This window comes from Nematostella vectensis, chromosome 8 (assembly GCF_932526225.1).
Source record: "Nematostella vectensis chromosome 8, jaNemVect1.1, whole genome shotgun sequence".
NCBI lineage: Eukaryota > Metazoa > Cnidaria > Anthozoa > Actiniaria > Edwardsiidae > Nematostella > Nematostella vectensis.
The window spans coordinates 416,670-439,034 of NC_064041.1; the positions used below are offsets into that span (position 1 = coordinate 416,670).

At 41.4% G+C, this 22,365-nt stretch overlaps 2 protein-coding genes across 2 annotated transcripts; both read right to left on the minus strand.

Moving 5' to 3' along the window:
- Nucleotides 1-663: 663 nt before the first annotated feature.
- LOC5505069 (cell division cycle 7-related protein kinase) lies at nt 664-13,195 on the minus strand. Its single transcript, XM_048731492.1, has 9 exons — nt 12,821-13,195; nt 10,806-10,892; nt 9,879-10,008; nt 9,318-9,411; nt 8,776-8,918; nt 8,231-8,292; nt 7,617-7,950; nt 7,040-7,272; nt 664-4,978 (listed from the first exon to the last, which is right to left on the minus strand). The coding sequence occupies exons 1-9, from the start codon at nt 13,026-13,028 to the stop codon at nt 4,293-4,295; spliced, it is 1,977 nt and encodes a 658-aa protein (XP_048587449.1). The 5' UTR covers nt 13,029-13,195; the 3' UTR covers nt 664-4,292.
- Nucleotides 13,196-14,288: 1,093 nt separating this feature from the next.
- LOC5514132 lies at nt 14,289-21,011 on the minus strand. The gene is made up of 2 exons (XM_001634308.3): nt 17,713-21,011; nt 14,289-15,918 (listed from the first exon to the last, which is right to left on the minus strand). Exons 1-2 carry the CDS (start codon nt 20,749-20,751, stop codon nt 15,595-15,597), a joined length of 3,363 nt encoding a protein of 1,120 aa, XP_001634358.2. The 5' UTR covers nt 20,752-21,011; the 3' UTR covers nt 14,289-15,594.
- Nucleotides 21,012-22,365: the final 1,354 nt, after the last annotated feature.

A 22,365-nucleotide genomic window follows, 5' to 3' on the forward strand; every position in this document is an offset into this window, starting at 1 on the left:
AAACAAGTACATAAAAATATGACACAGCTCCCTACATGGATTAGTTTTCACTCATTTGTCCATTATACCCAAGAAGAAATGTGGGTTACGGCACATTTATTCTCCCAGTACAACCTTACTTCAGGTGTGTGCAGTATGGCCCTACAAGAAACCAAGTGAAATTACTTGAAAGTATAAGACCACAGTATCTTTCTGCATTTCATGTGTCTTGATAACAATAATAAACCTGATCACTTTTCTATGTTGTTCCAGCCCATTAGTACCTCGACATGACAAGACGGACTGACAACACGTTTCTATGACAACAGTGACGCCAGGAGACGCGACACGTACTCCACCGAGCTATACAAACGAGCTGCTATTAATAACTGCTTTAGCGCTTGATGCCCGGCCAGTTAAGCCTTTGCGCATGTATAAAGCGACTGTAATAGATCTAAACAGACAAATTAAATAACTGAAAAAATAGAAAACAAATATTTGCCTGAATGGATGTAAGGGAGTGTTCATTATTTACACCGAGGGGGGGGGGGGGGGGGGGAAAGATTTTTACCCAAGACACCTTAAAATGTCGGAGCCCCCCTTTTATTGTAAACATTTTTTCGGTGCCCCCACCCCCCCACCCCCTCCCCTTTCAGGGGGGTATTGGCACAGCCAATACTTTTATCGGTAGTCTCAGGTTTTTATTAAAGCATTATTTATAGACATATAGACAATATACAGTATCATACACACGTAATTGTTCGATTATGAGGAAGGCCATCACTAGATGGCTTAGCCCAGGATCTGATGGCCACCACTAGATGGCTTAGCTCAGGATCTGAAGGCCACCACTAGATGGCTTAGCCCAGGACCTGATGGCCACCACTAGATGGCTTAGCCCAGGATCTGATGGCCACCACTAGATGGCTTAGCTCAGGATCTGAAGGCCACCACTAGATGGCTTAGCTCAGGATCTGATGGCCACCACTAGATGGCTTAGCCCAGGACCTGAAGGCCACCACTAGATGGCTTAGCCCAGGATCTGATGGCCACCACTAGATGGCTTAGCCCAGGATCTGATGGCCACCACTAGATGGCTTAGCCCAGGATCTGATGGCTACCACTAGATGGCTTAGCCCAGGATCAGATGGCCACCACTAGATGGCTTAGCCCAGGATCTGATGGCTACCACTAGATGGCTTAGCCCAGGATCAGATGGCCACCACTAGATGGCTTAGCCCAGGATCTGATGGCCACCACTAGATGGCTTAGCTCAGGATCTGAAGGCCACCACTAGATGGCTTAGCCCAGGATCTGATGGCTACCACTAGATGGCTTAGCCCAGGATCTGATGGCCACCACTAGATGGCTTAGCCCAGGATCTGATGGCTACCACTAGATGGCTTAGCCCAGGATCAGATGGCCACCACTAGATGGCTTAGCCCAGGATCTGATGGCCACCACTAGATGGCTTAGCTCAGGATCTGAAGGCCACCACTAGATGGCTTAGCCCAGGATCAGATGGCCACCACTAGATGGCTTAGCTCAGGATCAGATGGCCACCACTAGATGGCTTAGCTCAGGATCAGATGGCCACCACTAGATGGCTTAGCCCAGGATCTGATGGCCACCACTAGATGGCTTAGCCCAGGATCTGATGGCCACCACTAGATGGCTTAGCCCAGGATCTGATGGCCACCACTAGATGGCTTAGCCCAGGATCTGATGGCCACCACTAGATGGCTTAGCCCAGGATCTGATGGCCACCACTAGATGGCTTAGCCCAGGATCTGATGGCCACCACTGGATGGCTTAGCCCAGGATCTGAAGGCCAACACTAGATGGCTTAGCCCAGGATCTGATGGCCACCACTAGATGGCTTAGCCCAGGATCTGATGGCCACCACTAGATGGCTTAGCCCAGGATCTGAAGGCCAACACTAGATGGCTTAGCCCAGGATCAGATGGCCACCACTAGATGGCTTAGCCCAGGATCAGATGGCCACCACTAGATGGCTTAGCCCAGGATCAGATGGCCACCACTAGATGGCTTAGCTCAGGATCTGAAGGCCACCACTAGATGGCTTAGCCCAGGATTTGAAGGCCATCACTAGATGGCTTAGCCCAGGACCTGATGGCCATCACTAGATGGCTTAGCCCAGGATCTGATGGCCATCACTAGATGGCTTAGCTCAGGATCTGAAGGCCACCACTAGATGGCTTATCCCAGGATCTGATGGCCACCACTAGATGGCTTAGCCCAGGATCTGAAGGCCACCACTAGATGGCTTAGCCCAGGATCTGATGGCCACCACTAGATGGCTTAGCCCAGGATTTGAAGGCCACCACTAGATGGCTTATCCCAGGATCTGATGGCCACCACTAGATGGCTTAGCCCAGGATCTGATGGCCACCACTAGATGGCTTATCCCAGGATCTGATGGCCACCACTAGATGGCTTATCCCAGGATCTGATGGCCACCACTAGATGGCTTATCCCAGGATCTGATGGCCACCACTAGATGGCTTAGCCCAGGATCTGATGGCCACCACTAGATGGCTTAGCCCAGGATCTGATGGCCACCACTAGATGGCTTAGCCCAGGATTTGAAGGCCACCACTAGATGGCTTAGCCCAGGATCTGAAGGACACCACTAGATGGCTTAGCCCAGGATCAGATGGCCACTACTAGATGGCTTAGCCCAGGATCAGATGGCCACCACTAGATGGCTTAGCCCAGGATCAGATCGCCATCACTAGATGGCTTAGCCCAGGATCTGAAAGACACCACTAGATGGCTTAGCCCAGGATCTGATGGCCACCACTGGATGGCTTAGCCCAGGATCTGATGGCCACCACTAGATGGCTTAGCCCAGGATCAGATGGCCACCACTAGATGGCTTAGCCCAGGATCTGATGGCCAACACTAGATGGCTTACCCCAGGATCTGAAGGCCACCACTAGATGGCTTAGCCCAGGATCAGATGGCCACCACTAGATGGCTTAGCCCAGGATCTGATGGCCACCACTAGATGGCTTAGCCCAGGATCAGATGGCCATCACTAGATGGCTTAGCCCAGGATCTGATGGCCACCACTAGATGGCTTAGCCCAGGATCTGATGGCCACCACTAGATGGCTTAGCCCAGGATCTGAAGGCCACCACTAGATGGCTTAGCCCAGGATCAGATGGCCACCACTAGATGGCTTAGCCCAGGACCTGATGGCCACCACTAGATGGCTTACCCCAGGATCTGAAGGCCACCACTAGATGGCTTAGCCCAGGATCAGATGGCCACCACTAGATGGCTTAGCCCAGGACCTGATGGCCACCACTAGATGGCTTAGCCCAGGATCTGAAGGCCACCACTAGATGGCTTAGCCCAGGATCTGAAGGCCACCACTAGATGGCTTAGCCCAGGATCAGATGGCCACCACTAGATGGCTTAGCCCAGGACCTGATGGCCACCACTAGATGGCTTACCCCAGGATCTGAAGGCCACCACTAGATGGCTTAGCCCAGGATCAGATGGCCACCACTAGATGGCTTAGCCCAGGATCTGATTGCCACCACTAGATGGCTTAGCCCAGGATCAGATGGCCATCACTAGATGGCTTAGCCCAGGATCTGATGGCCACCACTAGATGGCTTAGCCCAGGATCTGATGGCCACCACTAGATGGCTTAGCCCAGGATCAGATGGCCACCACTAGATGGCTTAGCCCAGGATTTGAAGGCCACCACTAGATGGCTTAGCCCAGGACCTGATGGCCACCACTAGATGGCTTAGCCCAGGATCTGAAGGCCACCACTAGATGGCTTAGCCCAGGATCTGAAGGCCACCACTAGATGGCTTAGCCCAGGATCTGAAGGCCACCACTAGATGGCTTAGCTCAGGATCTGAAGGCCACCACTAGATGGCTTAGCCCAGGATCTGATGGCCACCACTAGATGGCTTAGCCCAGGATCTGAAGGCCACCACTAGATGGCTTAGCTCAGGATCTGAAGGCCACCACTAGATGGCTTAGCCCAGGATCTGAATTCTCTCCTCTACTGTATGTTGTCCCACGGCATAGCATTGAATGGGAAAGAAGAAAGTTCAGGTTCTTATTATACAATCCTGTTGTTTTCTTTATACAGGAAAAGACGGCATGTATAGAAGTATAGGATATTTACTAAAATCACCTCTAGTAATACAGTAGAGTTTTTACTAAAGGAATATATAAATAGTATTCAAGGGTTTTAGTACACAGAGAGTTTCTGGGTTTCTTGTCCAGAAGCACCTAGTAGTATTCAGACTTTACAAGAGGTACACCTAGCAGTGTTCACCTTGGAAGAATGGGTGAGACAATGCCTCGCTTGCAGTGATCCTTGTGGACGGGTTCAAGTCAAGACAACGTTCCAGGAGGTCATAGGCGGAGTCCGGCACCGCCCAACAACACCTACAACACATGCACGCACTTCCGTCCATGTGGACGCCACCTTGCCGTACACCATGGCACTCGTGGCGGCTTGTCTCAGAACCCTGAGCAGAATTGTTGAAATTCAGTTTCTTACTGCTACAGGATTCTCCTGCTTGAGACCTCGTGCCCTTACAAGCATGAGATATACGGTGATCTGGAGTAGAGTCCTTATCAGTGTTCTTTGAACTTGAATTTTGTGTGGAATTCTTGGAGTTACTAATTTTGCACATCGCACAGTAGTCATGATCATTGGTCAAGTTTGCTATGGAGTTTTCAGAGTCTACAGGGGTGTCCCGCATGTTTGGGCTTCGCCGTTTGAATCGTTTACTCATTTTATGACCTTCTCTATCAAGGTGGTGATGATCTCCAGAATCCTTCTCAACATCCTGCTCCCCTTCCCGCATGCAACCCTGCATTGTTGCAGCACCTCGCAAGATACATTTGGACGTTTGAGTCTTGCTACACCCTTGACGCAATCGCTGACAAGCGGACTTGAGACTTCCAGTGGGACATTTCTCACTCATCACCACATCCTTGCCTGTCGAAAAGAATATTGATTTGTTTAATCCAGAAGTTATATCTCTTACTTCCCTTGTATTCAGCTTAGAAAGAGCATTTTTTTCTGATAACATTTTCATCTACTTTTTATGTCCTTTATCTGGTGTAATGTCGTTCTAATTTTCACACCTTTTTTTGTCACTAACACCACCGAGGCGTCACATTGCTCTTATCATTTTCATTGGTTTGAATCTGGTATTCGTACAGAGGCGTCGTGGCTTAACTGTGTGGGGTGATAAAATTTGTGGTCATAGACGTTAATAGGTGGGTTAAAGTGTGCAAGTATGACTATTTTATATGGTGAGTTGCATTGGGGGCTGTAAGGGTTAGAGTTGTGGCTATAAATGGGCGGGGCAACGGAAGCCTCAATCGACAAAACATCTATTAGAATCCGCACTTTTTAACAGGCAATCAGCTCTACATCATCAGTCACATCCTCGAAGAAACCTCCAATATACACACTGCTTTACAAGTTTGAATAATTCTTTGGGGGTTTTCCTTCAAAAGTCATCGGAGATTGTTATGTAATTAACTGGAAGTAAACTGGTGCAATCGCCGCCTTAACAACAGCGAAACCCTGTTTACCAGAATTCTCAAGTTAGAGGGGAGTTCGACTTATCCAAATAGAAATAGGGTTTTTAAAGTCAGTTATTTGAGTTTAAGTACAGTACATTCGATACAATTTGCTGCATTCTGTAAAGTTTACACATCTAAAGCTCTTTAAGCATTCTTGCCTGTACCGATAAACGGTCAAATTAACATGGAGTAACTAAACAACAAAATTACGACCAAGGAATTAACATTTGATGCTTCAGATATAAACAATATTGAGATGTGTTCACATTCAATGGATGGATGGAATGCTTTGCAATATTGAGATGTGTTCACATTCAATGGATGGACGGAATGCTTTGCAATATTGAGATGTGTTCACATTCAATGGATGGATGGAATGCTTTGCAATATTGAGATGTGTTCACATTCAATGGATGGATGGAATGCTTTGCAATATTGTGATGTGTTCACATTCAATGGATGGATGGAATGCTTTGCAATATTGAGATGTGTTCACATTCAATGGATGGATGGAATGCTTTGCAATATTGAGATGTGTTCACATTCAATGGATGGATGGAATGCTTTGCAATATTGAGATGTGTTCACATTCAATGGATGGATGGAATGCTTTGCAATATTGTGATGTGTTCACATTCAATGGATGGACGGAATGATTTGCAATATTGAGATGTGTTCACATTCAATGGATGGATGGAATGCTTTGCAATATTGAGATGTGTTCACATTCAATGGATGAATGGAATGCTTTGCAATATTGAGATGTGTTCACATTCAATGGATGGATGGAATGCTTTGCAATATTGTGATGTGTTCACATTCAATGGATGGATGGAATGCTTTGCAATATTGTGATGTGTTCACATTCAATGGATGGACGGAATGATTTGCAATATTGAGATGTGTTCACATTCAATGGATGGATGGAATGCTTTGCAATATTGAGATGTGTTCACATTCAATGGATGAATGGAATGCTTTGCAATATTGAGATGTGTTCACATTCAATGGATGGATGGAATGCTTTGCAATATTGTGATGTGTTCACATTCAATGGATGGATGGAATGCTTTGCAATATTATGATGTGTTCACATTCAATGGATGGATGGAATGCTTTGCAATATTGTGATGTGTTCACATTCAATTGATGAATGGAATGCTTTGAAATATTGTGATGTGTTCACATTCAATGGATGGATGGAATGCTATGCCATGTTTACTGCGATGTTCAATATTCTGCAAATTCTTATCACAACTGCTTAACCGCTTTCTTTCTTCCATCATTTAACTAATTACAGACTAATTACATTTGGTGCTTCTTGGTCAGGGTGGCGTGGTTTGAGACAAATTTCAATACAGGCCAATGAATCTGCTTCAACCAATTTGCACGATGCAAGCCAGAAGGCGATTTAGCTGTTGGAAACCGTCTGCAAGAGTTCACAGAAAGCTGCAGTATTACATACCTTGATCATTGGCCACATGGATGGATTCTGAGCTTCCAATCAAACTGATGATTTGTGCAAGAGCTGTCATGTCATCCTGGGCTCTAAAGAATGGGTAGCGGCCGCTAAGGGCACACAAGAACACGATTCCTGCTGACCAGATGTCCACCGCGGTCGTTTGGTCAGGGCACTTAAGGAGCACTTCTGGGGACCTAAACCCTGGGGTGCCAGCACGAGGGGTGTTCTGATGGGCCCTGCAAGTATAAGGCGCCTACGTGACGGATGCAGTAGTTACAGTTATTTCAAATGGACTCAGTTTAAGTAGTACACTGGTGAAATGCTATTGAACATGATAAAATGACACACATCTTGACAGTAGAAAGTTGTAAAATGTTAACTCTCATTGTTTCAGACTGTTGTTAAGTGTCTGTAATAACGAGAGATGGAATAATTAAAGCCATTTCTTTGTATTTTAGAAAATGCACTTCTTTCCGTTATACTGCGGTGATATACGTAGAGGGATATTTGTAAGGTGAGAGTTGACTGTATCCAGTTGTGGTACTAGCCATGCCAGTGTAATAAAAGATCCTATCTTTACCTGCTAATGCAAGTAGCACAAATCTCGTCTGGACTGTGCTTGACGGCGCATCTTGGCTTGACCCCACCATGTCTTGATGGTGACCTGGACGATTTTTTGGTTTTCGTGGCACCAGGGCTTTTGAAGTTCTTTGTGCTCCTGGTGAATATAATGTTTTGGTCGTTCCTGGGTTCTAGGGCAGGTCTAGTGTTTGCCCTGCTCAAGGTTGCACCAGTGGCTGAATAGTCCAGGTCTTTGTTTTCTATCTGAGGTGAAAGTCTGGTGCTTCTTCTTGTAGGAAGCTTGGATGATTTTGGAGAAATTGCTGTGGATTTATACTTGCCATTTGACAATCCTACAAATGACAGTGAAAAATAAAATGATTTTATTACATGCTGCTGTAAAGCACCAGTCACAAGTGTTTTAACAATTGCTAGCAGGTCTCTGTGGAAAATAAATCAGTGCCTAGGTTGGATAGGCTTATGTACCTTATTTAGGATACTCACATTTCATTATTTATGTTTATGTGGAGCTTTACTTATGTTACCATGAGACTCCTTACACTCATAGCACTTAAAAACAGTGTGTGCATCAGGAGCTTTATATTAGGACCCATGCCTAATAAGGATACATACCTAATAAGGAACTGGTACTCCCAGGGACTGACATTGCTAATCCAAAGTCCACTAATGTATACCTATGTCAGGGATAAGTCTTTTAGTGCAACCTTTTAATCTTTTATGAACTCTAAAAAAAAAAAATTCCTTGCGGAGTTTTTTAATTAGTCAGCATCTTTCAAGGGAGTGGTGTGATTGGAAATCACTGCTAACTAAAAAATGCCTCAAGGATTTTGAGTGACAGAAATTAGAGGTCAATTTAGTTGTTGGAAATCCTTGGTGAGAGTTTGGAGAATACTGAGCACTGCAGTAAAACACTGAAGTACATAAGCAATGATAGCCTACAGATATCTGCTGGAGAAAAATATGTACAGTATGCTATAGAAAGGATTTATATATTAAACACAACCAGAATGATTTTTGTATGTTAGATACAGGACAGATATACTACAAAAAAGCAATAATTAAAACATAACAGGAATAAAGGAATACAGAAAAGAAATTCAGAAAAAAGGCTACAGGCTTGCAGTACAACGATACTAGAGAGGGAGACCCTAACAAACCTTTTGCTCTGCCGACAGTAAAGGAAGTTACTTGGTTTAACATCTCGATGAATGACTTGAAAACTATGTACTCTCTTGAGAGCAATAAAAAGATTCCGGATGTATTCCCTGATCTCACAAACACTCATATCTAACATGTAATCCTGAAAAAAACAAATTGGTAAATACAAAGCAGTAATAACAAAAAGTTACAATCAGTAGTCGCGACCCCAGCAATGGAGCCACGGATTGTTGAAAAGTTGGTCAAACTTGATCATTTAGAGGAAGTAAAAGTCGTAACATAAAATCCCACCCCTGTGTTCATCTATTTCCCTGTGGCCACATCATCTATGAAGACCAACTAGTTTTTCTAGGGGTTGTCTGTAGTTTTCAAGGTATAATATTTCTTTCACCTTTATCTTACCCTAACTCTTACCCTTACAATGTCTGGAAGTTTACTGTGGGAGCCAGTGTGAGAAAAACTTTAAACATTACAGTAATTTATTGCACAAGACAAAGGTAAAAAGTACATTACTTGGAAATGATAGCAGTTCTAGACTCACTTGGAATTTTTGATGTGGAAAGTAAGGAAGAACAAAGACAATGTGATCATTTCTCCTGTATGTCATTTCCACTCCTATGATGTTATCCTTACCACTGTAACGGAAAAAAGCCATAAGCCTGTATGCCTGGTGCACACTAGTGACATAAGTCATTAGAGGAAAACTGGCAACATATTGACATTACATAACAGCATAATGACAATCATAACAAAATCATGACATAACATACTATTATCTCAGCCAAATATATTGCAACACTTTTTGAAATAGGTATCAATAAAGTACAGGGCTTATTATAATAGGTGTATTAAGTTCAGGGTTTATTAAATAGGTATATATAAAATTCAGGGTTTATAGGTATATAAAGTTCAGGGTTTATTGAAATAGGTGTGTAAAGTCTAGGGTTTATTGAAATACAGTAGGTGTATAAAGTCTAGGGTTTATTGAAATAGGTTTAGGAATAGTAAATTTTAGGGTTGTCTTGTAGTAATCGGAGCTAAGCTATCCACTGCCCTAATGCGCTAAATTCTTGATAACTAAATGGTATATCCACTCACTCACCCAATAATTTGAAGACATTTTAGTTCATTCTCAATTCTCTCAGGACCGCTCGTAGGGATAATGTGCTTTAATGCCCAAAACTCATCAGGAAAATCATGCATTTTCGCCAAGTACACATTGCTGAATGTACCTAGAAGACAACACAGATATCTACATCAATGAAAACTTATGGAACTTGTGAAAAAGCTGAAATCTTTTTTTGGAGTCTTTCATATCATTTATTGTTTTACAGGTACCTTAAAGAGAACGTTACACAAAATTCTCATTTGCTTATTTTGACAAATCGACTAGTTAGTATAGTAGCGTAATATCCCAACAATAATTCCTCCAATTATCTAATTTGCATATAACTTATGACGTCAAGGGTTGTACAAGTGGGTGATAAACATTTAACATTCCCATACAAAATACGATGCTCCCACCCAAGAGACACATACAACTGAGCGTGGAGCCCGAATCTTCTCCAGAAAATAGCTGAGTATCATATTGTTTGTACATGCATATTTTGGATGGACGCCTGGGTACACTAACACGAGGTATATCATATTGTTTGTACATGCATATTTTGGATGGACGCCTGGGTACACTAACACGAGGTATATCATATTGTTTGTACATGCATATTTTGGATGGACGCCTGGGTACACTAACACGAGGTATATCATATTGTTTGAACATTCATATTTTGGATGGACGCCTGGGTACACTAACACGAGGTATATCATATTGTTTGTACATGCATATTTTGGATGGATGCCTGGGTACACTAACATGAGGTATATCATATTGTTTGTACATGCATATTTTGGATGGACGCCTGGGTACAATAACATGAGGTATATCATATTGATTGTTTTGCATTTTTTACTTATTCGGTCTACAAGGCATATTTTTAGAATTAAACGACCGGTTAATATAGCTCCTCACCTTCACCAACTTTGCTGACAACGGTGAAGATATCCTTGAGCTCAGGAAACTGAGTCAACAGTTCTCCAGCCTCACTGTTACCAAAACCTGCATTTAACAAACCAAATAGAAGTAATTATCTCTTTGCCTTTCACAATGGTAGAAAGAAAGGTTTTCACTAATAGGGAAAATCTAGACAAAAATGGATATTTATAATCCCTTTCTTTCTGGCCTTTGTTTATCTGTAATCTTTTTTTTTATTGAGATTTTTAGTTCAAAACTGGTAGACCCAACTGAAAACACATTGATGTGCATCTTGTCAATTTGGCAACTAATGACTTGGAGAAGAGCTAGCTACTATTACAGGATTTGAGTTAGAAAACTTAAAAATTCCATCCTTTCTTTATAAGAAAGAGTTTTCAGTTTTTGTTTAGGTGCCATGATAATCACTCTGTAATCAATACAGCAATGACTAAACACATGTGTACAGTCGTTTGACAAAAGGTTGTTGTCAACTGGCTTTGCAACTACTCGACAAGCCCACATGTAAGCATAGGTAAAAAACACTGAAGTGCCTAGCTGCATATATTAGCCACCACATAACTTCAGGCTTAGAGGTGGCTAATATATGCAGCTAGGCGCTTCTGTGGTTTTTACCCATGCTTACATGTAGGCTTGTCGCGTAGTTATGAAGCCGGTTGACGACAACCTTTTGTCAATCGACTGTATATCATATGACCTGACTAGTGTGGTGAACAGATTCCTCGAATGCTTGGCGCACGTTGGCTTATGCAATGCAAATTAATTGTTGTTCTGTGGTTGGTACCTGGATTTCTGTGGCGGCTTAGGAACTTTGGCTTAAGAATGGCGGGTTAAAAAGAAAATTTAATTGAAAATGGTATTACATCGAATGGGGGACATTCTGCTAATTGCCAGACATCACCACATATTGCCAGACATCACCACATATTACCAGACATCACCACATATTACCAGACATCACCACATATTGCAAGACATCGCCACATATTGCAAGACATCACCACATATTACCAGACATCACCACATATTGCAAGACATCGCCACATATTGCCAGACATCACCACATATTACCAGACATCACCACATATTGCAAGACATCACAACATATTGCCAGACATCACCACATATTACCAGACATCACCACATATTGCAAGACATCGCCACATATTGCCAGACATCACCACATATTACCAGACATCACCACATATTGCAAGACATCACCACATATTGCAAGACATCACCACATATTGCCAGACATCACCACATATTGCAAGACATCACCACATATTGCCAGACATCGCCACATATTGCCAGACATCACCACATATTACCAGACATCACCACATATTGCCAGACATCACCACATATTGCCAGACATCATCACATATTGCAAGACATCACCACATATTGCCAGACATCACCACATATTACCAGACATCACCACATATTACCAGACATCACCACATATTACCAGACATCACCACATATTGCAAGACATCGCCACATATTGCAAGACATCACCACATATTACCAGACATTACCACATATTGCCAGACATCGCCACATATTGCCAGACATCACCACATATTACCAGACATCACCACATATTACCAGACATCACCACATATTGCAAGACATCGCCACATATTGCCAGACATTTCCTAGGCAAACTACCATGCATTTCCAAACACAGTGTACAAAAAGTGCAATCTTTCTTTGGACTAGCATATTGTAGGGGGTTAAGTCCAGCTACAAAGCTCAGCTGTTCAAGCCAATACTTACTGTAATAAGGTCAATATATCTTAGGTATGGCGGAGACAATACTACTGCGACGTACAAGAAATACTTCAAATGTTCATTAGACAAAGTACATAGATTTTCTATAAAATTTCTGGTTATAAGTAGAGTAAGAGTAATTTTTTTTGTAAATTTTCAATCGATTTACAAAAAGATTCATTAGTTAGTAATAATACTAATACTAAACGTCCACTAACCTTCGGTGATAGATGGGCTGTACGGAGATGAACTAATTCGTTTTCTTTTGATTTTTTTGGGCGGTGTATTCCCTCCCTCATCGGCTGTCATAGTTTTTACGGAAGCTGTTGGAATACTCTCGCCATGGCCACCCAACACACCAGTAACAGTGTCTTCAGAGTTATCAAGCCCAAGGCTCGCTTCAGTTCGACATAGGTCGACTTCCATCGTTCCTAAAGGGTCGCTTCAATACTAATCAAATTTCCTTTTGCTATAATTCAAGGCATGAAGGCGACAAAGCAGGATTTTGTACACGAATTCGACCACAACAACCACAATCACAACGTTCTCTTACTTTCCCGCCGTTCTATTGAAGTTTGCCCGAAAGGAATCATGGGTGTACACTGCCGAAGGGGGTTTTGGGATACTTTGACGGTACGAGTGTGCGGGGTGCGATAAAGCGCGAAAAAAATCGTTTTGTTACGAGATATACAAGATTTCGCTTTTTAAAAATGCGTAATGCTCATTTTCACTTTCTTGAACGGCGCCCTTTGAAGTTTGTGTTTTGTCCCAGTTGGAACCAGCCTTTAGTTTAGAGGTATCGAGGGCTCAAAATTTTTTTAGGGGTAATAGGTCGCAAAAGCGGATACAGGGGGGGTGGATTGGGTGGATATCCACCCCCCTTTTTGAGTAAAAAAATTGAAAAGTCACTTTGTTTGAAGAAAATAAATGTCTGAGGGACGGGAGGTACTGTCCATTTTCTCGCCTGCTTGACTTTGCTGACGTGACAAATCCAATTCAGCGTGAAGTATTTTAAGATCTATGTAGTGACCTACCAAGAACCACTTGATCAGTTATATGCCGTCTATCCGGCCATTATCCACCCGCCATTTTGAAATTCTGGATACGCCCCTGGGTCGCCTGGGTCGGGAGAATGTGCTGAAGAGAATGCGCTGCGGATGAAGAGATTTCGTCATCTTCCTTTAATCGCCGAAATGCTTGTATCGCCCAAGGACAGAATAAAAAAAATCGTGTAAATTTGTGTAAAAACTCCTTTCCAAGCTTTGTACCGCAAGAAAAAAAAATCGTGCAAACCTGACGCTTCCGCTCCGGTAAAAAAAATCGAGTACATGAAAAACCGCACACCACTTAGTCGGTCCCCTCGTCGCTAGCTGGGCGCATTAGTAAGCGGGGGCTTTACGGGGACTTATAATTACAAGTTTTATATATGATTCAAGCGGGTTTTTAAAGCAGCATTGTCACCAGTTTACTTCCGGAGGTCCGACGGAAACCTCAAAAGAATCCGAGAATCCGAATTAGAATCAGAGATATTTAACAGGCCATCCGCTCTAAATTATCAATCACGACGCGGACGTCTTTTTCCAACAGTTCAGGCCAATAAAAACACTACAAGCATTGTATGTTTAAGGAAGTCAGAAGGCGATTTAACTGAAAACAAAGGAACCCCCCAAACACAAGACACAACCATGAAAAAGCATGTTATTGTATTTACAAAACCCTAGAAATGATGTGATACACCTTTCTGCACGGGCACAAATATCTTGCACTTAGCAGATAAATAATGAGGAATATTACATGCAAGTTCTGATAAATCATTATTTATATCATTATTTATTATTAATAGATCTATCAACTATATTTTGACGAGCTACTAAGGGAAATATGACATACCCAAAATATAAAATGCAATCCATTGATATCTTATACAAATAGATAGATACCTGTGATACCTGTATAACTACGAGTCAAAGCTAATTTCACTTTCATAGCAAATTCTTTACCCTACGTCATTTACAGTAAACTAGGGCGTGGCTACCATAATACTAAGGCCATATTTCCATGTGCTGTTACAAATACTAATGCATGAAAATGAACTTGAAACAATTGATTTGGGTCATCTGCATGCATTTGCATTTGGAAAGGTACATGGAAAGAACGGCATTTCTTTTTGTCAAAGAAAATGCTCAGAATGAAAATTCAATTTCTTTTGATAAGCAAATATGCATGTACAATATATGAAAAATGCAAATCACTCAAGCCTACCAAAAATATCTCTTGTTATCGTGTTTAAGGCCTTATTTCCGCATAATTGGCTGGTGTCATGAAGAGAATATGCTAGCAGATAAAATATATATACGTGCCAAATATATGTGACTGATTTCTTATTAATGAGTGTACAGTAATTGCAATCTGGCAAAGATGTTATTCCTTAGTTAGTACTCTAAGTTACCTAGAGTGACTCATCTAAGTATTACCCTATAGGTGCTGCTCATAGACTGAAATCATCCCATCTGCACTTCTGCAAATGATACATTAGTAATTTCCCCGGTCTATTTGCAGACTGGCAAATATATGATTGCACTTGGTCCCAGAGGCTCTAGCACCTCAAAAGAAAAAAACGTATGATGAAGAATGCTAAGTTAAAGGCAGGCAAGGTAAAACAACTGCTACGCCACAACAATTAACTTTTAACAGAAGCGCTCAACACGGTTAGAAGAGATGACCCCTATCTCTGTTCTAGGCATAAATCATAATTATCAGTCACTTCCACTACACCATTTGCAGACTGGGAAATATGAGTTTCCTAGTATACCAAATAAGGGCCACCACAAGGAACCCGAAGCAGGATGGATTGCTTCTGGCTAACTGAATGAAGTGACCCATTAGCCTTGCTTGTATATGTTATATACTTCCTCAGCATTTTTTGTACCACAGTTCCCTAATGATATGTTATATTAGTCACTTCCTAAACATTATTTGAACCACAATTACCCTAAAACAGAAGAGCTCCAGAAGAACTGGACGATGAGATAAATCCATCTGCATCGTCGGCATATGTGATATTAGTCTTTTGCTCTTGGCTTTTCACTTCTCCACTATCTGGTTCACCTTGCTTTGCTGTTTTTGCCTCCATCCTCTTCTGCTGTAGAAGCTTGAGTGTCTCCTCGTAGCTCTCTATGGTTTTTGGCTTGTAGTTGTTGATGGACTTGCCACTCTCTCTCAGGAATTGGTCGTAGTGGCTTTGAAGAGTCTCTTCTGAAGGGTAGTCATGAACTTGGTGGAGAGGACCACTAGGAAAACACACCTTTGCCTTGTCCTACAAACAACATGGGTTAGTAAAACTTTTTTTAACTGGTATATCCCAGAATGTTCTTCACAATCAGAACACTCAACGGCATTAGGGCTTATTAGGGATTAGCACATGAATCAATGCTATCTCAAATTACTAAAAAATAAAAATGAACTGCTTATCAAAAAAAAATATCAAAGAAGGAAATAAATTAAGTTTTTTTTAGATACATACAGTAATTTAGCCTTGTGTAATTCCACCCCAAAAATATGGATGCACATTAATCTAATTCAAGCAGGCTAGAGTACTACATTCTATGTACATACATCATCACAGATTATATTATAATTCATTACCATGGTGAAATATACTTACATAAAGGAAGAATTTGCCCTAGCAAACATATTTCAGGTTCTGTCTAATAATTATGTGATTTTATACTAATGCCATCATTATTTACTCTAACATGGCAAATCTGAATGCACTGTGCAAAATATTTAAAGCAATTATTTTTCTACTGAAACATACAGTAAGGTTTAAATGTTTGATTAGCTTTAAGAATTTTTTTCACACAGGAGTACATGTTGAAATTTGCTAGAACCCAGGATTTTATAAACATGAGATTCGACAATTGGCTAGAAGTAATATCATTTTTTGGGGGGACTTGGTAAAAGACAAATTTGTGAAAGCAATGTTCTAAAATAGAGTTTGAAAAACATCTGCTCAACATCTCAAGAGGAAAATGTGTTAATTGGGTGAAATTAAAAATAAATAAAACAAACCTAAAACATTGCCCTTTACTGAATTTTGAAAAAATTTCAAAAGATATCATAAATATGTTATTCTAAACATGGAAGTATGAATAAAAATACAAAGATGTCTTTGATAATCATTAAATAATTATTGACATGTTTTAAAACATATCCAGGCTGACATGGGATTACAAATTGTCTTAAAACATGTTCTTTAATTAATATCTGGTGGTTTTGACTTTCTGTACATATGGAGGCTGTTCATTCACTGGATAGCATCACATATATCCATTAAGATATCTACACAAAAGTGTCTATATCATCCTAAATAATTCATAAACAATTATAATTACCACTATATCAAAACCTTTATAGCCAATCAGTTTTGCAAACAGACTAATGAAAAAAACATTTTTTTTATTAGACAGTTGCTGTAAGAAATTTCTGAGCTGAATTTGACTTCAAAATAATTTTCCCCAAAAAATAACCACGGCTTCAAAACATCAGAAAAAAATACACAAGCTCACAATTCTTATTTAATAGGAATGCATTGCCTATACATTTTAAAAATGTATTGTTAAACCATCAACAATAGAGCTCTCTCTACAATAAAAAACAACAACAAACAATACAAAATTGAGCTGTATGGGTTTTATCTGGGAATTTCCTTTTTCTATTTGACCATTTAAAAATGGCATTTGGGTTAGCAATGAAACCCCTCTTGATAAGGTCAAATGGATAAAGAAAAAACCCTCAGTCTATTTTCTTTGGAAAGGCTGTAATGAAGTAAATGTGTATTTATATTTGTGTTTTATTTGGTAATTTTTATAAGTGCATCTATTTTAATACAAGATTTCATAGACTCATAGACTCATAGACTCATAGCCTCATAGACTCATAGACTCATAGACTCATAGACTCATAGACTCATTACACTATGTACATAGGCCAACACATTTGTATGAGACTTAGGGAAGGAGCCTAATACTCTATTGCCCCCCCCCCCCACATTTCATTAGGCCCCCTCTCCAAGACAAAATAAAGGCATACTGTAAGCTTAGTGTCTTACCTTTTTTTGTTTCACTTGCTGAGAGATGCATGGCTTCACCTTCTCAGGCGGATGCTCAAACACAACCTTTGGTACAATCTGATAGGACGAATCACCGAAGTAGTGGACTGGACAATCATCAATATCCTCTTCCTCCTCCTCCTCCTCTTGGATGTCTGGGCAGCTCTTGGATTCTCTCTCCTTCTCGCGCTCCCCGAAGGATAGTATGAGTGGGTGTGTGCCGATAGTGATGTCATAGCTGCCAGACACCACCCCACTATCGCTATCATCAGAGTCAACCTCATCACTTTCATTATCTTGAAACTCCTCTGGGACATCAATTACTGAGACTGCCACATCATCAGCAGGTGGTAAATCAATTACAGAAACAGGTGCTGGTAGTTTAGGCGATTCAGGGACATCAATAGCAGATACCTCTAGGTCATTTGAGCACTCTGAATCAGAAATATCGATTGTTGTTACAAATTTGTCGTTGTTCCTTGGTAATGGAAGATCAATAGGGGTTACTGGGACTGATGGCGCAATGTCTTGCTTAGCCTTGTATGTCCCACAGACAGCGTTCTCCTGGTGCCCATTCATCCTACCTTGGTCTCCACTTACACTCTTGTTCTTATTTAGGAAGGAATTATCAAAGTAGTGAGTCTTTGGCTGAATAGTTTTCAAAGAGTCTGCATCAGAGTCCAGCACTAGTGTCATCTGCCCAGATATTTTTTGTTCGATTGGCCGACTTTGCACATGCCTAAGCTTTGTCATATTTTTAAAAGGATATTCAGAAGTCTCTGCTAACTTGGACTTTTGTTCATCCACCTTTTTATTACTCTTATTCCATGGGAACATTTTGTTGCCATTACTTTTGCTATCTTTATTCTTTTTCTCTTCCTCCTTTCTAAGCTTTGCCTCTTGTTTTTCTTCCCCTTTTTTCAATTTTGCCTCCTGTTTCTCCTCTTCTTTTCTCCGCTTATACTCTGCTTTTGCTTCCTTGTTCTTCTCCTTTTTCCCTCCTTTTATGCTTGAGCCAAACAATGCAGACAACTTTGAGACAGAGCCTTTTGAAAGCTTGATATCATCATCCTCATCACGCTGATCATAATAATCACCATTTTGAGTGGACCAGACAGCTATCCTCTCTTCTCCCCTCGCTTCGGTCTTGTCTTGGCCTGGGACATGATGACTTTTGATGGTTTTCATTTCAAGTTCTGGCTGATACTTTTTCTCTTGTGCATGCTGGGTAGCTTTCTCTACTGAATGCTGGATTTGTTTCTCTAGTAGATGCTGTGTTTTTTTCTCTGGCGCCTGGTATATCTTCTTGGATTGTGGCTCGTATATTTTTTCAGCCTGAGGCTCACATTTTCGGGCTGGTTCCTTGAAACTTGTAATTTCAATGTTATCAGGCAAATTTTCCTCTGTTTTCTCAATTAAAATAACTTTTTTGTAGTTTGGTGGGGTTTCGACCTCTCTTTTCCTACCCATAGCTGTGGGCAATGCAGCAGTGGGTAACGTTCTCTTAAATTCTTCTCGACCAGTACCACTAGCGGTCTCTGTCCAGGAAGAGGTTTGTAACCTCTCTGGTTCATCTGTCTGGAATGCTGGTGGTGGTAAGATGGTTGTCACGTAATGATGCTCACTTTCTATACTAAAACTGTCCAGATCGTCCTCGGTGTGGCTATCAGAATGGGACACTTGACGCAACAGCTCGTGTACCCTTCGTTCAATACCATGGGAGATGCTTGCTCGGTGACGGAAATGGATTTTCTGAATGGTCTCATGCCCTAAATCATGCATTGAGATTGAGCGCTGTCTTGTCATACCACGATCTTCATGTTTGGATCCCACAACAGGTAACTGATCATCCTCATGATCATCAATACTCATAGATGGCGACATCAATGATGAAATATCCGCCGTCCAGCGTTTCTTCAGACCTGGACGCTTTTTAGACTGTGGCCTCATAAAGACTGGAGACACTGTACCATCTGAGGAACAGACAGAGAGATTTTCCACTGACGAGCTGGTTCTGTGGAATCTCCCAACCGGACCAAATTTACATCTGATGTCATCGACGTGGGGTAATAATTTTGACTCTTCGTCTTCTTTGCTCACGCTCAGCTCACTGTCAATAGATTGGCTCCTTGCCTTTTGGTGGCCTACGCTCTCAAATTCCTCCTTCTTCAAACTAATTTTCCCTAGTTTAGAAACATCCGTAGACTGACTGTTGTTTTGAATCTTAAACGTGTTTTCATTGCTTTTAGCTGCTTCTTCCGTATGTTTTATCGCCGATAGCGTCTGAGAGACATCTGTGAATTGAAATGCCCTAGGGGTTGTGTGGTTAATGACAGCCGTTTTATTAAACTCACTCAGCTCAATTTCGCTGCCATTAAGAACAGTATCGTGTCCTGGCGGAACTATCCCAGTTTTTGTAATGCCAGCATCAGGCTTCAAAGCGGAAATAGATGTAGTCTCAGAGCTCAATTTCTTGGCTCCTAGCGTGGACTCACCGAATAATTTTCTCAATTCCGATGGCGGCCTCACATGCTCATATGCTACCTTCACTTCCAAATCGGAGTTCTCATGCGATTGCATAGAGTTATTGGTATTTTTCATGACATTATCATTTGACAATACAATCCCTTGTTTGCCCTGGGATTGTTGTTGTACGGAGTGTCTAGGTTCACTACTGACGACACCGGAATGATTTACCCGCAAATCATTACTGCGCTTATTAACGATTGGTTTGACCGATTCTGTTACAGCATTCCTTTCGAATCTTTCCTCTCTATTACTCCCCGAAGGTTGCGAGTAAATCTGAGAGTCCTTTCTCGTAGCTTTTGCTCCAAACACCCCGGTGCCGCTAGTGGAATTTTTCGAATCATCATTTGAATTGTGAGCTTCTCTCTTCTTTTTCTCGAGAATATTTCGCTTCCATTCTGGAACAGAGGCGAGCCGTTGTTGACTTTCTTCAATTTTGTTATGTTGTTCTCTTTCTCTCCTCCGTTTTTTTTCGATAAGTTCCTGTTTCCAAGCGGGCATTACCGATGTCATGGTGAAAGTTGCGGCTCTCGTCTTCTCCTCAACAGAAGGCGATGAAATTATGAAAATTAAAACCCTTGAAACTAATAGACTAGTCGAATATATTGCGACCAAGAAGCTGATTGAGAGGCATTGGAGAGGAAAGAGGATTCTGCGTAATTCTACTCAGGTGTCTTGCAGAAGTATAATGCAAACCTTCCTCACATTCGAGGGCATGAACGGCACTGATTAGCTCACCGGCGAGATAATATTCAAGCTATACGAGCCCTCCACGAATTTACCCGACTTTCCCTCGGCTGATCCGATTACTATCCGAGTTCAATCTAGAACCACTCGGCAAGAATTCGGAAGAGCCTAGAGATAACTTTTGTTTATATTTGAATTAAAATATTATATCCCAAGGGAGCGAGCAAAAGTTAGCATAAGGACGCTTTATCTTGTCACTGAAAACCCATTAATACCAAGCCTTTGTTGTCATTGTAAAGTGGTGATTCTCGGTGAAATCTATAATTCAGAGGAGTGATCTCACAGTGATCGCCTCTTCAGTAAATTATTCAGTGCACATACGCAGGCCCAAATATAGGCTTGTTTATATCTAAGGATTCCCATACAATGTAAACGTTGCCCGGAGTGTCCGTCCGTTTCCTATTGACAGTATTGAGTCACCATATTGACCCTAGCGGCTTTTTCATCCTTTCATAAACATGACAACGGAGCTCCACAAATGTTTTGCCCAAAAATCCAAGCAAACGGCGGTATGATTTTCGCGAGTTTGGTTGTTTTGAATCCATTCAATATTCTAGGCGCCTGCTATGCTGGTAATTATGATGCTTGCAAGTTGTGTTTAAAAACCGCAAGATATTTGACAGCTCGTTGACGGTTAGGATTATGGTGTTTATGTGACTCGTCTAAATGGGTTTCATTTGTCTGATATGTCAGTTTTTGCCACGACTACGACCTCATGCAAACAATTGCAAAACTATTTAAAGAATTCATTTTTACAACAATTAGAGCAACTTTATTTCCCGTGGCCATATATTCGTGCGCCGTTGTTTGATCAAGTGTTACCCTTTCTAAGCATGTGTCCTTTAATTATTGTCTGTGTTCATGAAGCAATCGAGACTCGGTAAAAGTGCATTGACATCAACATTTTGTCACCATTAACACTTCATGAATCACACCCACTTGAAAAGTCATGCACGTGCAATATACGGTAAAATATTAGAATCACATGTTTTTTTCATCTTATCCGATTTTGTACACGAGTGTTTTTGGGGATAGAGTTTGTTATATTCATATTCCTTGTCGTAACCGCAGTGCTTCGTGGTATCATGAGCAAAACAAAGACAAATCCAGATTTTAAAAGTTGTAGCGCTCTTGTAAACTTGCCTGTAAACATGCACATGACTTTTAGAGAGCAGTATTGAGCCCTCAGACACTTCACGTGACTTTTAGAGAGCAGTATTGAGCCCTCAGACACTTCACGTGATTTTTAGAGAGCAGTATTGAGACCTCAGACACTTCACATGACTTTTAGAGAGCAGTATTGAGACCTCAGACACTTCTCATGACTTTTAGAGAGCAGTATTGAGACCTCAGACACTTCACATGACTTTTAGAGAGCAG

Coding starts and splice junctions, on each gene's coding strand:
- LOC5505069 (XM_048731492.1), bottom strand. CDS start 13,028: ATGGAAGTCGACCTATGTCGAACTGAAGCGAGCCTTGGGCTTGATAAC. Junction 10,009..10,805: donor TGTCAGCAAAGTTGGTGAAG/GTGAGGAGCTAT, acceptor GTTGTCTTCTAG/GTACATTCAGCAATGTGTAC. Junction 4,979..7,039: donor CCATGTGGCCAATGATCAAG/GTATGTAATACT, acceptor TCTTTTCGACAG/GCAAGGATGTGGTGATGAGT.
- LOC5514132 (XM_001634308.3), bottom strand. CDS start 20,751: ATGACATCGGTAATGCCCGCTTGGAAACAGGAACTTATCGAAAAAAAA. Junction 15,919..17,712: donor AGCAAGTGAAACAAAAAAAG/GTAAGACACTAA, acceptor TGTTGTTTGTAG/GACAAGGCAAAGGTGTGTTT.